General features: G+C 40.7%; 1 protein-coding gene across 1 annotated transcript; it reads right to left on the bottom strand.

Moving 5' to 3' along the window:
- Positions 1–1218: 1218 nt before the first annotated feature.
- On the bottom strand, positions 1219–10145 carry lrit3a (info leucine-rich repeat, immunoglobulin-like and transmembrane domains 3a). Its single transcript, XM_061891886.1, has 4 exons — positions 9838–10145; positions 4434–4900; positions 2860–3165; positions 1219–2736 (listed from the first exon to the last, which is right to left on the bottom strand). The coding sequence occupies exons 1-4, from the start codon at positions 9951–9953 to the stop codon at positions 1724–1726; spliced, it is 1902 nt and encodes a 633-aa protein (XP_061747870.1). The 5' UTR covers positions 9954–10145; the 3' UTR covers positions 1219–1723.
- Between the last annotated feature and the right edge of the window lie 3065 nt (positions 10146–13210).

Consider the following 13210-nt stretch of genomic DNA (forward strand, 5'->3'; position numbering starts at 1 on the left):
TTTACCATGTAAGCCCAAATCAAAATTGTTTGGTAGAATGAAAGAACACACGTGATGACTTTTGCTACAGTATATACAGCCTGCCAAAATGCTACATTTCATTTTCATGAGTGTTTTACAACACAGTAGCTGACATTGTGTTCTTAATTTCTACTGTTTATATTTTGACTTTGAATAGTTGAATCATTTCGAAACATAAACAAACACGACTGCAAGATATTTGCTATTTCATGCTCTAAAATCACAAACGGCTATTCAGATAAAGGAAGTTAGCTAATAGAATAAACATTGTTTGTACTCTTTATGATTTTTGCATTTGGAGCAGTTTGAAGTGGAGAGGGAGCCGAAGAGACGAAAATTGGCTATATAATCCAAGGCAGAATCCACTAAAGCAGAAACAAAAAGGAAAATGCTAGCTCTTCAGAAATGTGCCAGGAAAGCTCATGTCAGAGCCATCACAGCAAAAATGCCAAAATAATGTGTGAATGAATCAAAGTAATTTGTAAATAATGTCAATAACTGGATGAACCATCTGTGGCTGTGAAGTGAACAGTAGTAAGGTTGTAAATACTATATATAGTAGGCTAACCCATGTGGTTCCTGTGGATGTCAACACAAGTTGTAATTACCGTGGTGACTAAATAACATAGTGACTGAAACATTGATGAATTGGGAATGTATTTATGTAAAATCTGTTGATAATGTTTCAATTCTTTAACCAGTAAAACATTTTTAGATTCTGCCTTTTTTTTTTTTGCTAAATTTTACATGTACATTGCTGAAAACCAGGAACTTCGGGGGTGCCCCACATCAGGGCATTACCCTGGAACAGGCTGGGGACCTGCAGACCCCAGACTTTCGGCTTATTTTCAGTCTTCTGCATTGACTTCAAATCACACGTCGGCAGCGCAGAGACGTCACCAGTTCATAGTAGAGTGGACCACCCTGGGTCACGACTTTGATCAGCTAGCGCCTCTTAAAGACTGGTGCCTCTGCAGAAATTATCCATGATCCACCTGATATCCTCTCCATGTAGGAGAGAGGGGATAGAGCAGAAAAGAAAACAGCAGGTCAACTGGTCTAAACAGGATCCATTCCATTTCCTCAACCTAAAGTGTATAAATGAGCTTCAAGGTGGAACTTAAATGGTATCATTCTAATAATGTCCACGGAAAAGAGGTGTAGTGAATCAACTATAACTTGACAACATTTTAGCAAGATTTATGTTTATTAAAACAGACGTACACGCCATTTTCCATACATATAAACGCGAGAACATACACACTGGCAAGCATTTAGATTCCCATTAACTTATTGGGTAAGGCATTTCTGGATCAGCAAAGTTGTGGGTGATGTCTTTGTGACGGGGAGTGGATCAAAATTAATTCTCTGTTGCGAAGACTTGAATTTTGGCATACAGTTTTACATCAAAAACACCACAACTGGCAGGTTGTTTGCTTAGTTTACAAAAGTCCAACTAAGGTCCTGGCAAATTATTACACAAAATGCTCCAATCAATATAAGGCTACAAAACCGATAAGGACATGAATGAATATCAGTCATACTCAGGAATGTCCAGATTAGATGTAGATGACCTGTTAATGAACTCACATGACAGTAGATGGGGTATATTTTCCTGCGGATAAAAATATAAACATGTCCATGGTTAATCAAAGGCAAACTGTCATAGCTGATAAAGTCTTTGGAGCATGTCATTCTGCCATCAGCAGAGATACTCCGATCTGGAGCTGTCACTCTTGTAGGTCATCTGGGAGTCAATGCTAGACCTGGAGCACAAGAGCATTCTCTCTGACTCATGAGTCGGCCTTCTTGCCCAAAGCTCGGTTGGATGGGAATTCATAGTCCTTTGCTTCATTGTGATGGTCTCAAACTTGACGTAGCTCTCTTTTTCGAGCTCCTCCTCGTCCTGGGCTGCTTCACTTCCTTTGCAGTAGAGGGCGAGGATCTTGTAGAGCAACAGGCCGATCAGAGACACCACCAATACACAGACAATGCCACTAATGATGATGAAAAATGGATTCTGTCCACCCTCCAGAAGTGTGTAGAAGTCAATGCAAGGATCCTTTCCTATAGCACTGCCCTTTGCTACAAGGCAGACGGAGTATCTTATGCCAGGCAAAAGTTCCTCTAGCAGGATTTTTCCACTGCCCGCATTCGTCTCTACTGTTCTTTTGAAGTCGTCCTCACCATCTTCCCCGTAAGGTGAATATACGACTGTGAGGGGAGAGTCCTTTGGTAAGCCCTCTGCTGTCCACAGCAGAACGGCACTGTCAGACGTCTCCTCCACAATCTCCAGATCTTTGACGGACTTTGATGCATATCTTTTCTTGTTCTCCTCATCTGATGGGAACTTTTGTCCACCACTTCCTTGCCTAATCTTTGCAGGTTTGAGTGAACCTTTTTGGACACCGTTACTGAGAGTAGTTTTTGGCTTTGCAGGGGGGGCAGCCACTGTTGTCTGGCGCCTGGAAAGGACCATGGATGTGGTAGAGGTTGAGATGGATGTGTCTGTTCCATATGCCAAGTCTTGGCCAGTGTTTGTTTTCAATGGAGAGATGGTGGTACTCATGCTGCCTGCCACTGAAAGGGAGATAGTAGCTTCTGCTGAACCCGCATCATTCTTAGCTTTGCAGCTGTAGTTCCCAGCCTGCTTGTGCAAGATCCCATGCATGCTCATGATGGACCACCTAACACCATCCCCTGGGGACTCCTGTACTGTAGAGTGAAAGAAGAGAACACCCATAAATATAATGCATCACAAATCTTTTGATGTGTATTTGTTAACAAACCACACAAACAGCATTATTTTAAGATTCTCTAAAACCAGAAGCTTGATACCTGTATTGTCGACAAGTGATCCATCGGACCTCGTCCAGTAGAGGGTTGGGGTTGGGTAGCCAGTTGCGTCACATCGCAGGAGAATATTACTACCAAGCGAAGATGTAATCTTCGTTGCTGAAGTCATGACTGACGGCTTTACACAATTGTCAAGTTCGGCACCCTGGAAGAGAACACCAGCCAGATTCTCTGGTCCACTGCAGGTCAGGAACAGGTCCATGAGAACCACGGGCGTCACTGCCATTTTGGATATCTCGATCAACTTTGAGATCTTACAGTCACAGAACCAGGGGTTGTCTTGGAGGCCTGTTGATGGAAACATATGAACGAAAGGTAGCAGGAATATGGTTGAATCACCATGTTAACATTTGTCTTCTTTGTCATTTTCTAGCGTCATCAAATTAGACTTTAATGGTTTGTGTGGATGAGGCTACCATTTTGAAAACGGGCTGCTGTGAGCACCTGTTGCACACAATACGTGAGCACATGTAACAGTCCATATGAAATCCCTTTAACCAGATTAGTTTGTCTTAACGGTGTCAGCGGATCTAATCTGCCTCTGGCCTTTATTTAGTTTGTGGCAACTCACCAGCCACATCAATAGATTACCTCCTTTATATGCTAAAATATTAAAAGAGGCAGCTGTGAGAAATCGGGTTATATAGTTTTTCTAAACTAATTTTTTACAGCCGTATGAAAGTAGGTAGATTTTAAACAGTAATGCTGATTTGAGCATTACAAGGAAATGCAGACCCTAACTACTAAATACACTTCTATTGTGATTGTGTAGTTTTTGTTTTGTTCAACTTGCACACTAATCTTATGTCTCCCTGAGGTGCACTCGGGCACACCTGCTGTGTTTCCATTCCGATAAGCTATCTTGGCCTCAGACAGCCCATTAAGCACCCCTGGCTCCCCACATAGAAGGTTGCAAACCAAAAGAGAGTTGGCAATAACAACAATCAATCCGGATGCTGACTGAACTAATGTTCTCAAACTGTTTTGAAAGGCTGAACCTTACAACGGGGCTAATATTCGATGCAACGGCACAAGTAGGTTCTTATTCTAGGAGAACGCAATTGAGGAGGATATGGTTTTTACTCATAGAAAAGACTATTCTTTTGGAATTCAGAAGAAACACAAAAAATAGTGTCTGCCATTTCACACGCGGTACATTGCTTATTGCTTTTATTCTGATAAAATTGCATATGTTTGTATGGAATACAATGCGCTGCTTGCTTGTATGTGTGTTTTGCATTGATGATATGCACAAAGTAGTGTCAGAATGTTGAAAACTGACCCTGAGTTGGAGCAACAAGATATTAAACAACCTTGTTTTAAATATTCCTTAATTAATTAGAGTGATGAATTAACAGTGAACAATGACTTTGAACTGTGCTTCTGCTTAGAATAATCTAATTTGATTGCGTCCTGGCACTTGTAGGTTTGGGTAATTGGAACCAATTTGGCTAGATTAGGTGTCGATGGATGTGACTTGCTGATGTGATTATGAGTGACCTGCCTTGGTCGTGCCATCTTTTAAAACACAGCAAGACATGATCTTTGCTACTCACCCAAAACCACCTTTTGGGATGCATTGGACGTGACTGGTTCTCCATTGAATGGCGGCCAAATGTCCATAAGGTTTGAGGGCAGGGTGGCTAGCTTGTTGCTGGATAGATCCAAGTATGTGATCTTCACAAGGTAGGGGATGGCCTCACTGGGGATGCTGGTGAGTCTGTTGTTGTGTAGGTCCAGGGTCCTCAGCATGGCCATCTCTTTGAGAGACTCCCAAGGGAACACGGAGATCATGTTGCCATCCAGCCTCAGCTCGTGGAGCACTTTGAGGTTATAGAAACTTCCAGTATCCACCGAAGTGATGGAGTTGTAAGTAATCCACAGGTAGCGGAGCTCCACCAGGTAATAAAACGCCTCTGTCGGCACCCGGCGGATGGCAGTTTTCTCGATCCGAAGCTTGACTGTGTCCACCGGGACATTGACGGGGATGTCGGACATGTCGGGGTCATTGCACAGCACGGACCTGTTAATACAGTAGACATTATGTGAACAGTTTGCTTTCATAAAGGGCTACTGTATCTTTCTGTTAACAAAATAATCAAATCACTCCCATCAGCCTGCAGACACTTATGGCTGAAATCAGACTACATTCTCTCTGGGTAGCATCAGGTCTAAAAACCATCATGAATAGTGAGTATGAGTTTTCCGGTACATGTTCCAACCAGTACATCTTAAAGTGAAGGACAACAAGTGTACCTCGTATCAGGTGACTGTCTACATCAGGGGTGTCAAACTCAAATACAGAGTGGGCCAAGCTTGAACAAATTAACCTTTTAATAGGGACCCAAACAAGTTGTGCATTGAATATTGAACAAGCAAGGCTTATATAACTTTATAGTGACATGCAAAATCGAGTTTCAAATAATACTAATAATTTAAAAATAGCAATGGCATATCAAATCAAATTTAAATAGAAATTGAATGCCTCTTTCTACTTGCAGCCTTCTAAGGTAAATATCAAAATAAACTTTTCCCACAGGCTAATAATAAATGTGTATACTGTAGCGTCCAGGAAGAGGTAGTGCTGCAAGGGCTTCTGTGTATTTGTTTTGTTGTTTATGTTGTGTTACAGTGCGGATGTTCTCCCGAAATTTGCTTGTCATTCTCGTTTAGTGTTGGTTCACAGTGTGGCGCATATCTATAACAGTCTTAAAGTTGTTTATACGGCCAACCTTTAGTGTGACCTGTATGGCTGTTGACCAAGCTTGCATTGCATTAGCTTGTGTGTGTGTGTGTGTGTGTGTGTGTGTGTGTGTGTGTGTGTGTAAAAGCCACATATGTCATGTGACTAGGCCGGCACGCTGTTTCTACATAGGAAAAGCGGACGTGACGAAATGCTTTAGAGGACGCTTGAGGCAGTGCCTTTAAGGCACGCCTCCAATATTGTTGTCCAGGTGGGAATCGGGAGAAATTTGGGAGAATGGTTGCCCCCTGGTGATTTTCGGGAGGGGCACTAAAATTTGGGAGTCTCTTTGGAAAATCAGGGGTGAGGATAAGCAAGTATTAGTATTAGCGGTGAATGTGGCGCTACAGCTACACCGCCGCTGTATAATACCGGCGGGCCAGCTCTAATGTTAATTTGATATTGCCTCAAGGGCCAAATGAAAAAACATGGCGGGCCACATTTGGCCCGCGGGCCAGAGTTTGACACCCATAGTCTACATGGTCAACAAAGTCCACAGCCCAGCATTTGGTTAGCCAGCAGGAATCATGACTAGTGCTTTCGTCCATTGTTAAAATGTTCTGTTTGGAAACATATCCACTGAAATATATAAATAAACAGATACTAGGGGCTAAGACAAAAGCAGTATGTCGCCATATATAACCAGCATATAAGTTGATTGTAAACTAGGAGCAGGACATGGATCAGACTTCTTGCTTTTTCCCCGTATCCCTTTTCCGTTACAGTATATACAGTTGTGATCAAAATTATAAATCAACGTTATGTCTGGAGGAGAAAAAATGAAGCTTACAAAGAGAACACCACCTTGCCTACTGTTAAGCATGGTGGGGGGTCAATCATGCTCTGGGGCTGTTTCTCTGCCTCAGGTACCGGGAATCTCCAGCGCGTTCAAAGCATTATGAATTCTATTTCCTAGCAGGATATTTTAGCTGCAAATGTCATGAAGTCAGTGACGAAGCTGAGGCTTGGGAGACGTTGGACCTTCCAACAGGACAAGGATCCCAAGCATACCTCCAAATCAACATCAGAGTGGTTGCAGAAGAAGGGCTGGGAGACTCTGGAGTGGCCTTCACAGTCGCCAGACCTAAATCCTCTAGAAAAGCTGTGGTGGGACTTGAAGAAGGCAGTTGCAGCACGCAAGCCCAAGAATATGAATGAACTGGAGGCCTTTGCCCAAGACGAATGGGCTAAAATACCTGTGGATGCTTGCAAGAAGCTTGTGTCCACTTATGTATCACCTTTGAAGGATGTCATTACTGCCAAAGGGTCTTCTACTAAGTACTAAAGATGCATGGAACTAGGGGGTTGAATCATTTTGTCAATGAGATATTAAGAGAAATGACACTGTTTGGTATGTCACAAAATATAATGTTGTAATTCAAGTTGCATTTGTCTATTTAATGCATCTTTATTTGATATGCCTATAAACAAAATACGGAATATATGTCCAACTTGCTAAAACACCAAAATTGTGTGGGGGTTGAATAATTTTGATCACAACTGTAGATGTCTGTCAAATTACAAAGACTGATGAAGTGTTGAGATATATATATATATATATATATATATATATATATATATATATATATATATATATATATATATATATATATATATATATATATATATATATATATATATATATATATATATATATATATATATATATATATATATATATATATATATATATATATATATATATATATATATATACATATATATATATATATATACACAGCCAAAATAAATACATTCATTTACTCATTCATTGTTCAGTGAAGCTGGGAAACATGACTAAAAACTAGCACTACTGACTTGAATTTACAAAAAAAAGTATTCATTCACCCTGCTCAAACTGTTATCAATGAACTCTGTCTGCATCATTGCACTTTCCTATAAAATCATAGCTGTGAACCAGTCCAAAGTGCAGCATGGAAGCCATTTTCCACGTTGTTTATTTTGACCCTCAGCATACTCTCAGAACAAAATCAATTGTATTGTTAAAAATAAATATTACACAGCTTTTTATTTTACCTTTCATAGAGAAAAGCTTGTATAGTTTGTATGAGAATAAATTGACCCATCTTTACTTATCTTTTTTGCACAAAATATAGCCAAGTGGGTCTATTTTTTTTTTGTAATGTTGTATAGGAATGGGAATCGAAAACTGGTTCTGAAAAACAACTGGTTGCCGGTGTATCAATTCTTTGGAGTCACTTGCCGTTTTGTCTAGCGGTTCTCTGACGTTCTTAGTGACATCAGATTGCAAAATGGCGCATTCGGGTGGTATAAGCGCCATGGAATTGTCCGACGTTTTACAAGAGAAGATTGCAACAGCACTACTTGTAATGATTCCCAATGTTGCAATTTCATCAAGACGAAAACATACGAGCAAGATACTGAAACATTTCAACATAAAGCACGCCATCCATCCATCCATTTTCTACCACTTATTCCCTTTTTTTTGGGGTCGCGGGGGGCGCTAGCGCCTATCTCAGCTACAATCGGGCGGAAGCAATCACTATAAATGAATGTCGTGTTTTTGAACCACGTGGATTTTCTCCCAGGCAGCAGCAGTCATTTGTTGTAAATACTACAGGTACTAATACCGCCAATAATGTTGGCGCTCTTACCTGTTAAGTTGAAATGAATGCCTTCTCATTTAGATGAGTATGAAGGGACAGATTCTGACTGGTTTCGGAGAGGTTTGTAACAGCTCCAGTTCACACCGGCATTGACTAAGTTTGTAGTGACTAAATTTGAGGTACGGTCGGTAAATGTTCAATTGTTCTCAGAGAAATGTTGCATATTTTCCGCCCCACACATTTTCACTCTAATTATATTATACAGGTGGAAAATGATATATTGTGTATAAGTCCATTCATGTCAGTAATTCAACTTCAAATGGGAAACTAATCTGGGATATAAAGTCAATACATGCAGAGTTATTTATTATCATTTTGATGATCATTATTTACAGTTTTTGAAAACCCCACATTTTCTGAGAATTACAATTCAAGGTTTTCAAAAGATATAAGCAATAATTGTCAACATTATATCAAGAGTAGGCTTGAAATATCCTGTGTCGCATGTTATGAGCTTATGTCACCGTTTCACTTTGTAAATCTAAAGAAACCTCTGCATGGTATATTTTCTATAGGCAGATGACAAATAATACTAAAAGTTTTAAACATTTTACATTCTTTGTACCTTCAACATATGTTTTAGTTTAAATTCTACAGAAATATTGCATGTATTTATTGTCAAGAGTTTTTCTATGCTGTGTGCTTCCTAAGACCTCGCTTGTCGGCTTTGTAAGGTTAGGTTTGCTCTAAACTAAACTAAATTGATGCTAATTCTCTTTTTGTTTTCCAAAATTGGAATCTATAAGTGTACCGAAAAAGAACTGAATCGTCAATCAGAATCGAAAGTGGAATCTGAAATGGAAAAGTCTTATCAACTACCCATGTACCTATATTTTTTGTTGTTGAGAATTGTATTCATTGAATACTTATTTACCAGCAGTTTTTTCCATGTTCGGATTTTTTTCATATATTTAGATCATTAAAGCTTAAAAGTAAAGCAGTTGGATGGCTTGGAATTTTGTTGTTTGACTGTGCCGATTTTGAAAAAAACCGTGACGTTAATACCGAGGTACATGGTTCATGATTCCACGTCTAATCATCAATACAGTTCCAGTATCTAAGAGCATTAATGACTCACAAAATGAATACATTTAACTTTATCATTTAGATACAATGATGGTCCAGTCAGAGCTCAGTAGGCCTAATGTTATCAGCCAAGCATTATCCTGATTTCTACCTAAATGAAAACATTCTCTGTGATGAGAAAATCCGACGGTTCAATGGTGTTGTACTTGCTCGCCATGTACTCGTTTCCTCTCGGCCTAAGGTAACAATGCATCGGGATAGACACTGACATCAGTGCCAATTAGGTCTTTCTCAGGGATTAATGGGATGTTGCGGTGAGAATGAACTGACATCATCCCAGCACACGGCAGCATAACCGTCTATTTTAATGACAACACGGGTGAAATTGTTTTGGTAGGCACTTTCGAACAAACTGCAACGTACCAATTATCCTTTTTTTTCCCATTTGTGCACTCAAATGGTGCCTCGGTTCCACGAGTCAGCGAGAGCCCGACTTGCAACGTTTTACGCTTTACCGATAAGAGTCTAAGAGTGCACAGTTACCTGGACCCTGCTCCGTCGGTACGTCCGTGGAAGACACAGGTGCACTGGGCTGGACAGAAAGGATGAGCCGTATGAAGGCAGCATAACAACGCCAATGCATGCAGGATTTGACGCATGATTTCACCAACAGGACCCCGACGTGTCACATCGAGGAGAGGTCAGGGAAAAAGCCATCGGGGTTTCATTCAAAGCTTCAAAGAACTCCTCCCAAAAAAAAAACAAATGGAGAATAAAGAAAAGAGCTTTCGGAGTCCAAAGGCGGCGGCAGGCTGACGACTTACAGTACAGGTCACCTGTGAGATGCTAATCACCCCCCCCGTGTCCTCGGGAAGATTACCAGCGGATTTCTTTGGGTTCTAAGGGTCACGCAAGCTCTGCAGCAGGTCATTTAAACATGGCGTTAATCAGCCACTTCCAGAAAGGGTTCCCCTCCTGTAATCAAACCATATTCTCACTGAGTGCTTTTTAAAAATTATTTCTTCGGAGGACCCTTGGTACCACAATACAATAATTGTACAGGTCAATTAAACAAAATATAGTTTTTGCTGGTAAAATTTCATCCCAAGTGCCCTGTTTGTAGGATAGGATAGATGGACTTCATTTATTTTGTTTCATCTGACATCGCACAGACAAAGATACGACCTTCTGGAGGAAAGTTCTGTGGTCAGATGAAACAAAAATGGAGCTGTTTGGCCACAATACCCAGCAATATGTTTGGAGGGAAAAAGGTGAGGCCTTTAATCACAGGAACACCATCCCTACCGTAAAGCATAGTGGTGGTAGTATTATGCTCCGGGCCTGTTTTGCTGCCAATGGAACTGGTGCTTTACAGAGAGTAAATGGGACAATGAAAAAGGAGGATTACCTCCTAATTCTTCAGCACAAGCTAAAATCATCAGCCCAGAGGTTGGGTCTTGGGTGCAGTCGGGTGTTCCAACAGGACAATGACCCCAAACACAGGTCAAAATTGGTAGAGGAATGTCTAAATCTGGCTAGAATGAAAGTTTTAGAATGGCCTTCCCATAGTCCTGACTTAAACATGTGGACAACGCTGAAGAAACTAGTCCATGTCAGAAAACCAACACATTTAGCTGAACTGCACCAAGTTTGTCAAGTGGTCAACAATTCAAGCAGAAGCTTCTGGATGGCTACCAAAACCGCCTTATTGGAAACTTGTATGGAAACAGGGTTTGTATATATGTAATGTAGTAATAAGCAATTTCATAATAACATGTACGTGGCGCAGTGGGAGAGTGGCCGTGCGCAACTTGAGGGTCCCTGGTTCAATCCCCTCCTAGTACCAACCTTGTCACGTCCGTTGTGTCCTGAGCAAGACACTTCACCCTTGCTCCTGATGGGTGCTGGTTATCGCCTTGCATGGCAGCTCCCTCCATCAGTGTGTGAATGTGTGTGTGAATGGGTGAATGTGGAAGTAGTGTCAAAGCGCTTTGAGTAACTTGAAGGTAGAAAAGCGCTATACAAGTACAACCCATACATACCCATATATTGCAGTGAAACTTGCCAAAGAGACATTTAAGCAAATATTAACATTGCTGTACGTATACTTTTGACCCAGCAGATTTGCTCACATTTTCAGTAGAGCCATAATAAATTCATGAAAGAAGCAAACTTCATGAATGTTTTTTGTGAGCAACAAGTATGTGCTCCAATCACTACATCACAAAAAAATAAGTGTTGTAGAAATGATTGGACATTATGTCCTTCACAAGTGTATGTAAACTTTTGACCATGACTGTACATACCACATGAAATAAATGTAGTTTACACTACAGCAGGGGTCGGGAACCTTTTTGGCTGAGAGAGCCAAGAAGCCAAATATTTTAAAATGTATTTCCCTAAGAGCCGTTTAATTTTTTTTTTTTAACACTGAACACAACTAAACACGTGCATTTTTAAGTAAGACCAACATTTCCAGAGTATAATAAGTCTCTTATTCTTTGTAATAATGTTGTTATTCTGAAGCTAACTGTGGAGGGGGCGTGGCCTGCGGGCCTGCAGCAAAGCGGGATGTTGCCAGGACCCGCCTCGAAATCAGCGACAGGTGCGTAGTAGGCCCACCTGGGCCTTTTTATCTAATCACCTGTCGCTCTGTTATAAGCAGCAGCTAGGAGGAGAGACAGGGTTGGGGCTGGAGCCAGAGCGCGAGTGAGGATGAAAGAGAAAAAGACAATTGCTGTAAAGCAACTGAGAGAACAATAAAATAAAACAATATTGTAATATATTGAATATATGTTAATGTGTGTGAATTTAAATGTATTTTTAATAGACATATATAGCAGCAACCACTGAATTGAATTATATTATATATATTATTGTATTATATATTGTGTATATATATATTGTATATGTATAGGGGTGGGACCAAATAAGTTTACTTCTTCAATCAATCAATCAATCAATGTTTATTTATATAGCCCCAAATTACAAATGTCTCAAAGGACTGCACAAATCATTACGACTACAACATCCTCGGAAGAACCCACAAAAGGACAAGGAAAACTCACACCCAGTGGGCAGGGAGAATTCACATCCAGTGGGACGCCAGTGACAATGCTGACTATGAGAAACCTTGGAGAGGACCTCAGATGTGGGCAACCCCCCCCCTCTAGGGGACCGAAAGCAATGGATGTCGAGCGGGTCTAACATGATACTGTGAAAGTTCAATCCATAGTGGCTCCAAGACAGCAGTGAGAGTCCCGTCCACAGGAAACCATCTCAAGCGGATCAGCAGCGTAGAGATGTCCCCAACCGATACAGGCGAGCGGTCCATCCTGGGTCCCGACGAGCGGTCCATCCTGGGTCTCGACTCTGGACAGTCAGTACTTCATCCATGGTCATCGGACCGGACCCCCTCCACAAGGGAGGGGGGGACATAGGAGAAAGAAAAGAAGCGGCAGATCAACTGGTCTAAAAAGGAGGTCTATTTAAAGGCTAGAGTATACAGATGAGTTTTAAGATGAGACTTAAATGCTTCTACTGACAGTCTTCCCACTCCCTTTTGAGCCAATCTTGACATCTACAAAAGATTAGTCACATGTAATGTTTCCAATGTAGGTGTAAAAATAATGTATCTATATATTTATTTTGTATTTTATGTCATTCTGTTGTTTTGTTTGCATGGCTCAAAATAAACCATTCATTCATTCAAACCCAAAAACAGGCTCTTGGTGGTCAGAAGAACCCCCAGGAGGGCAAGCCCCACACTAACCAATAATAAATAAATTACTTCTTACCATTAATGCAACTTCTTGAACATAAAAATGCATGAGAATGTTTTATATGTTGAACGTTGTTTTTTACACTGTGACTACAAGATGAATTATTCATTACTTATCCTGTTAAGCAATGTCAG

Source organism: Nerophis ophidion, linkage group LG29 (genome assembly GCF_033978795.1).
Source record: "Nerophis ophidion isolate RoL-2023_Sa linkage group LG29, RoL_Noph_v1.0, whole genome shotgun sequence".
Lineage (NCBI taxonomy): Eukaryota > Metazoa > Chordata > Actinopteri > Syngnathiformes > Syngnathidae > Nerophis > Nerophis ophidion.

Excerpts from the sequence above, each read along its gene's own strand:
- lrit3a (XM_061891886.1), bottom strand. The coding sequence starts at position 9,953 with ATGCGTCAAATCCTGCATGCATTGGCGTTGTTATGCTGCCTTCATACG. Across the intron at positions 4,901-9,837 it reads ACCGACGGAGCAGGGTCCAG|GTCCGTGCTGTGCAATGACC; the intron begins GTAACTGTGCAC and ends CTGTATTAACAG. Across the intron at positions 3,166-4,433 it reads ATCCCAAAAGGTGGTTTTGG|GCCTCCAAGACAACCCCTGG; the intron begins GTGAGTAGCAAA and ends TTCCATCAACAG.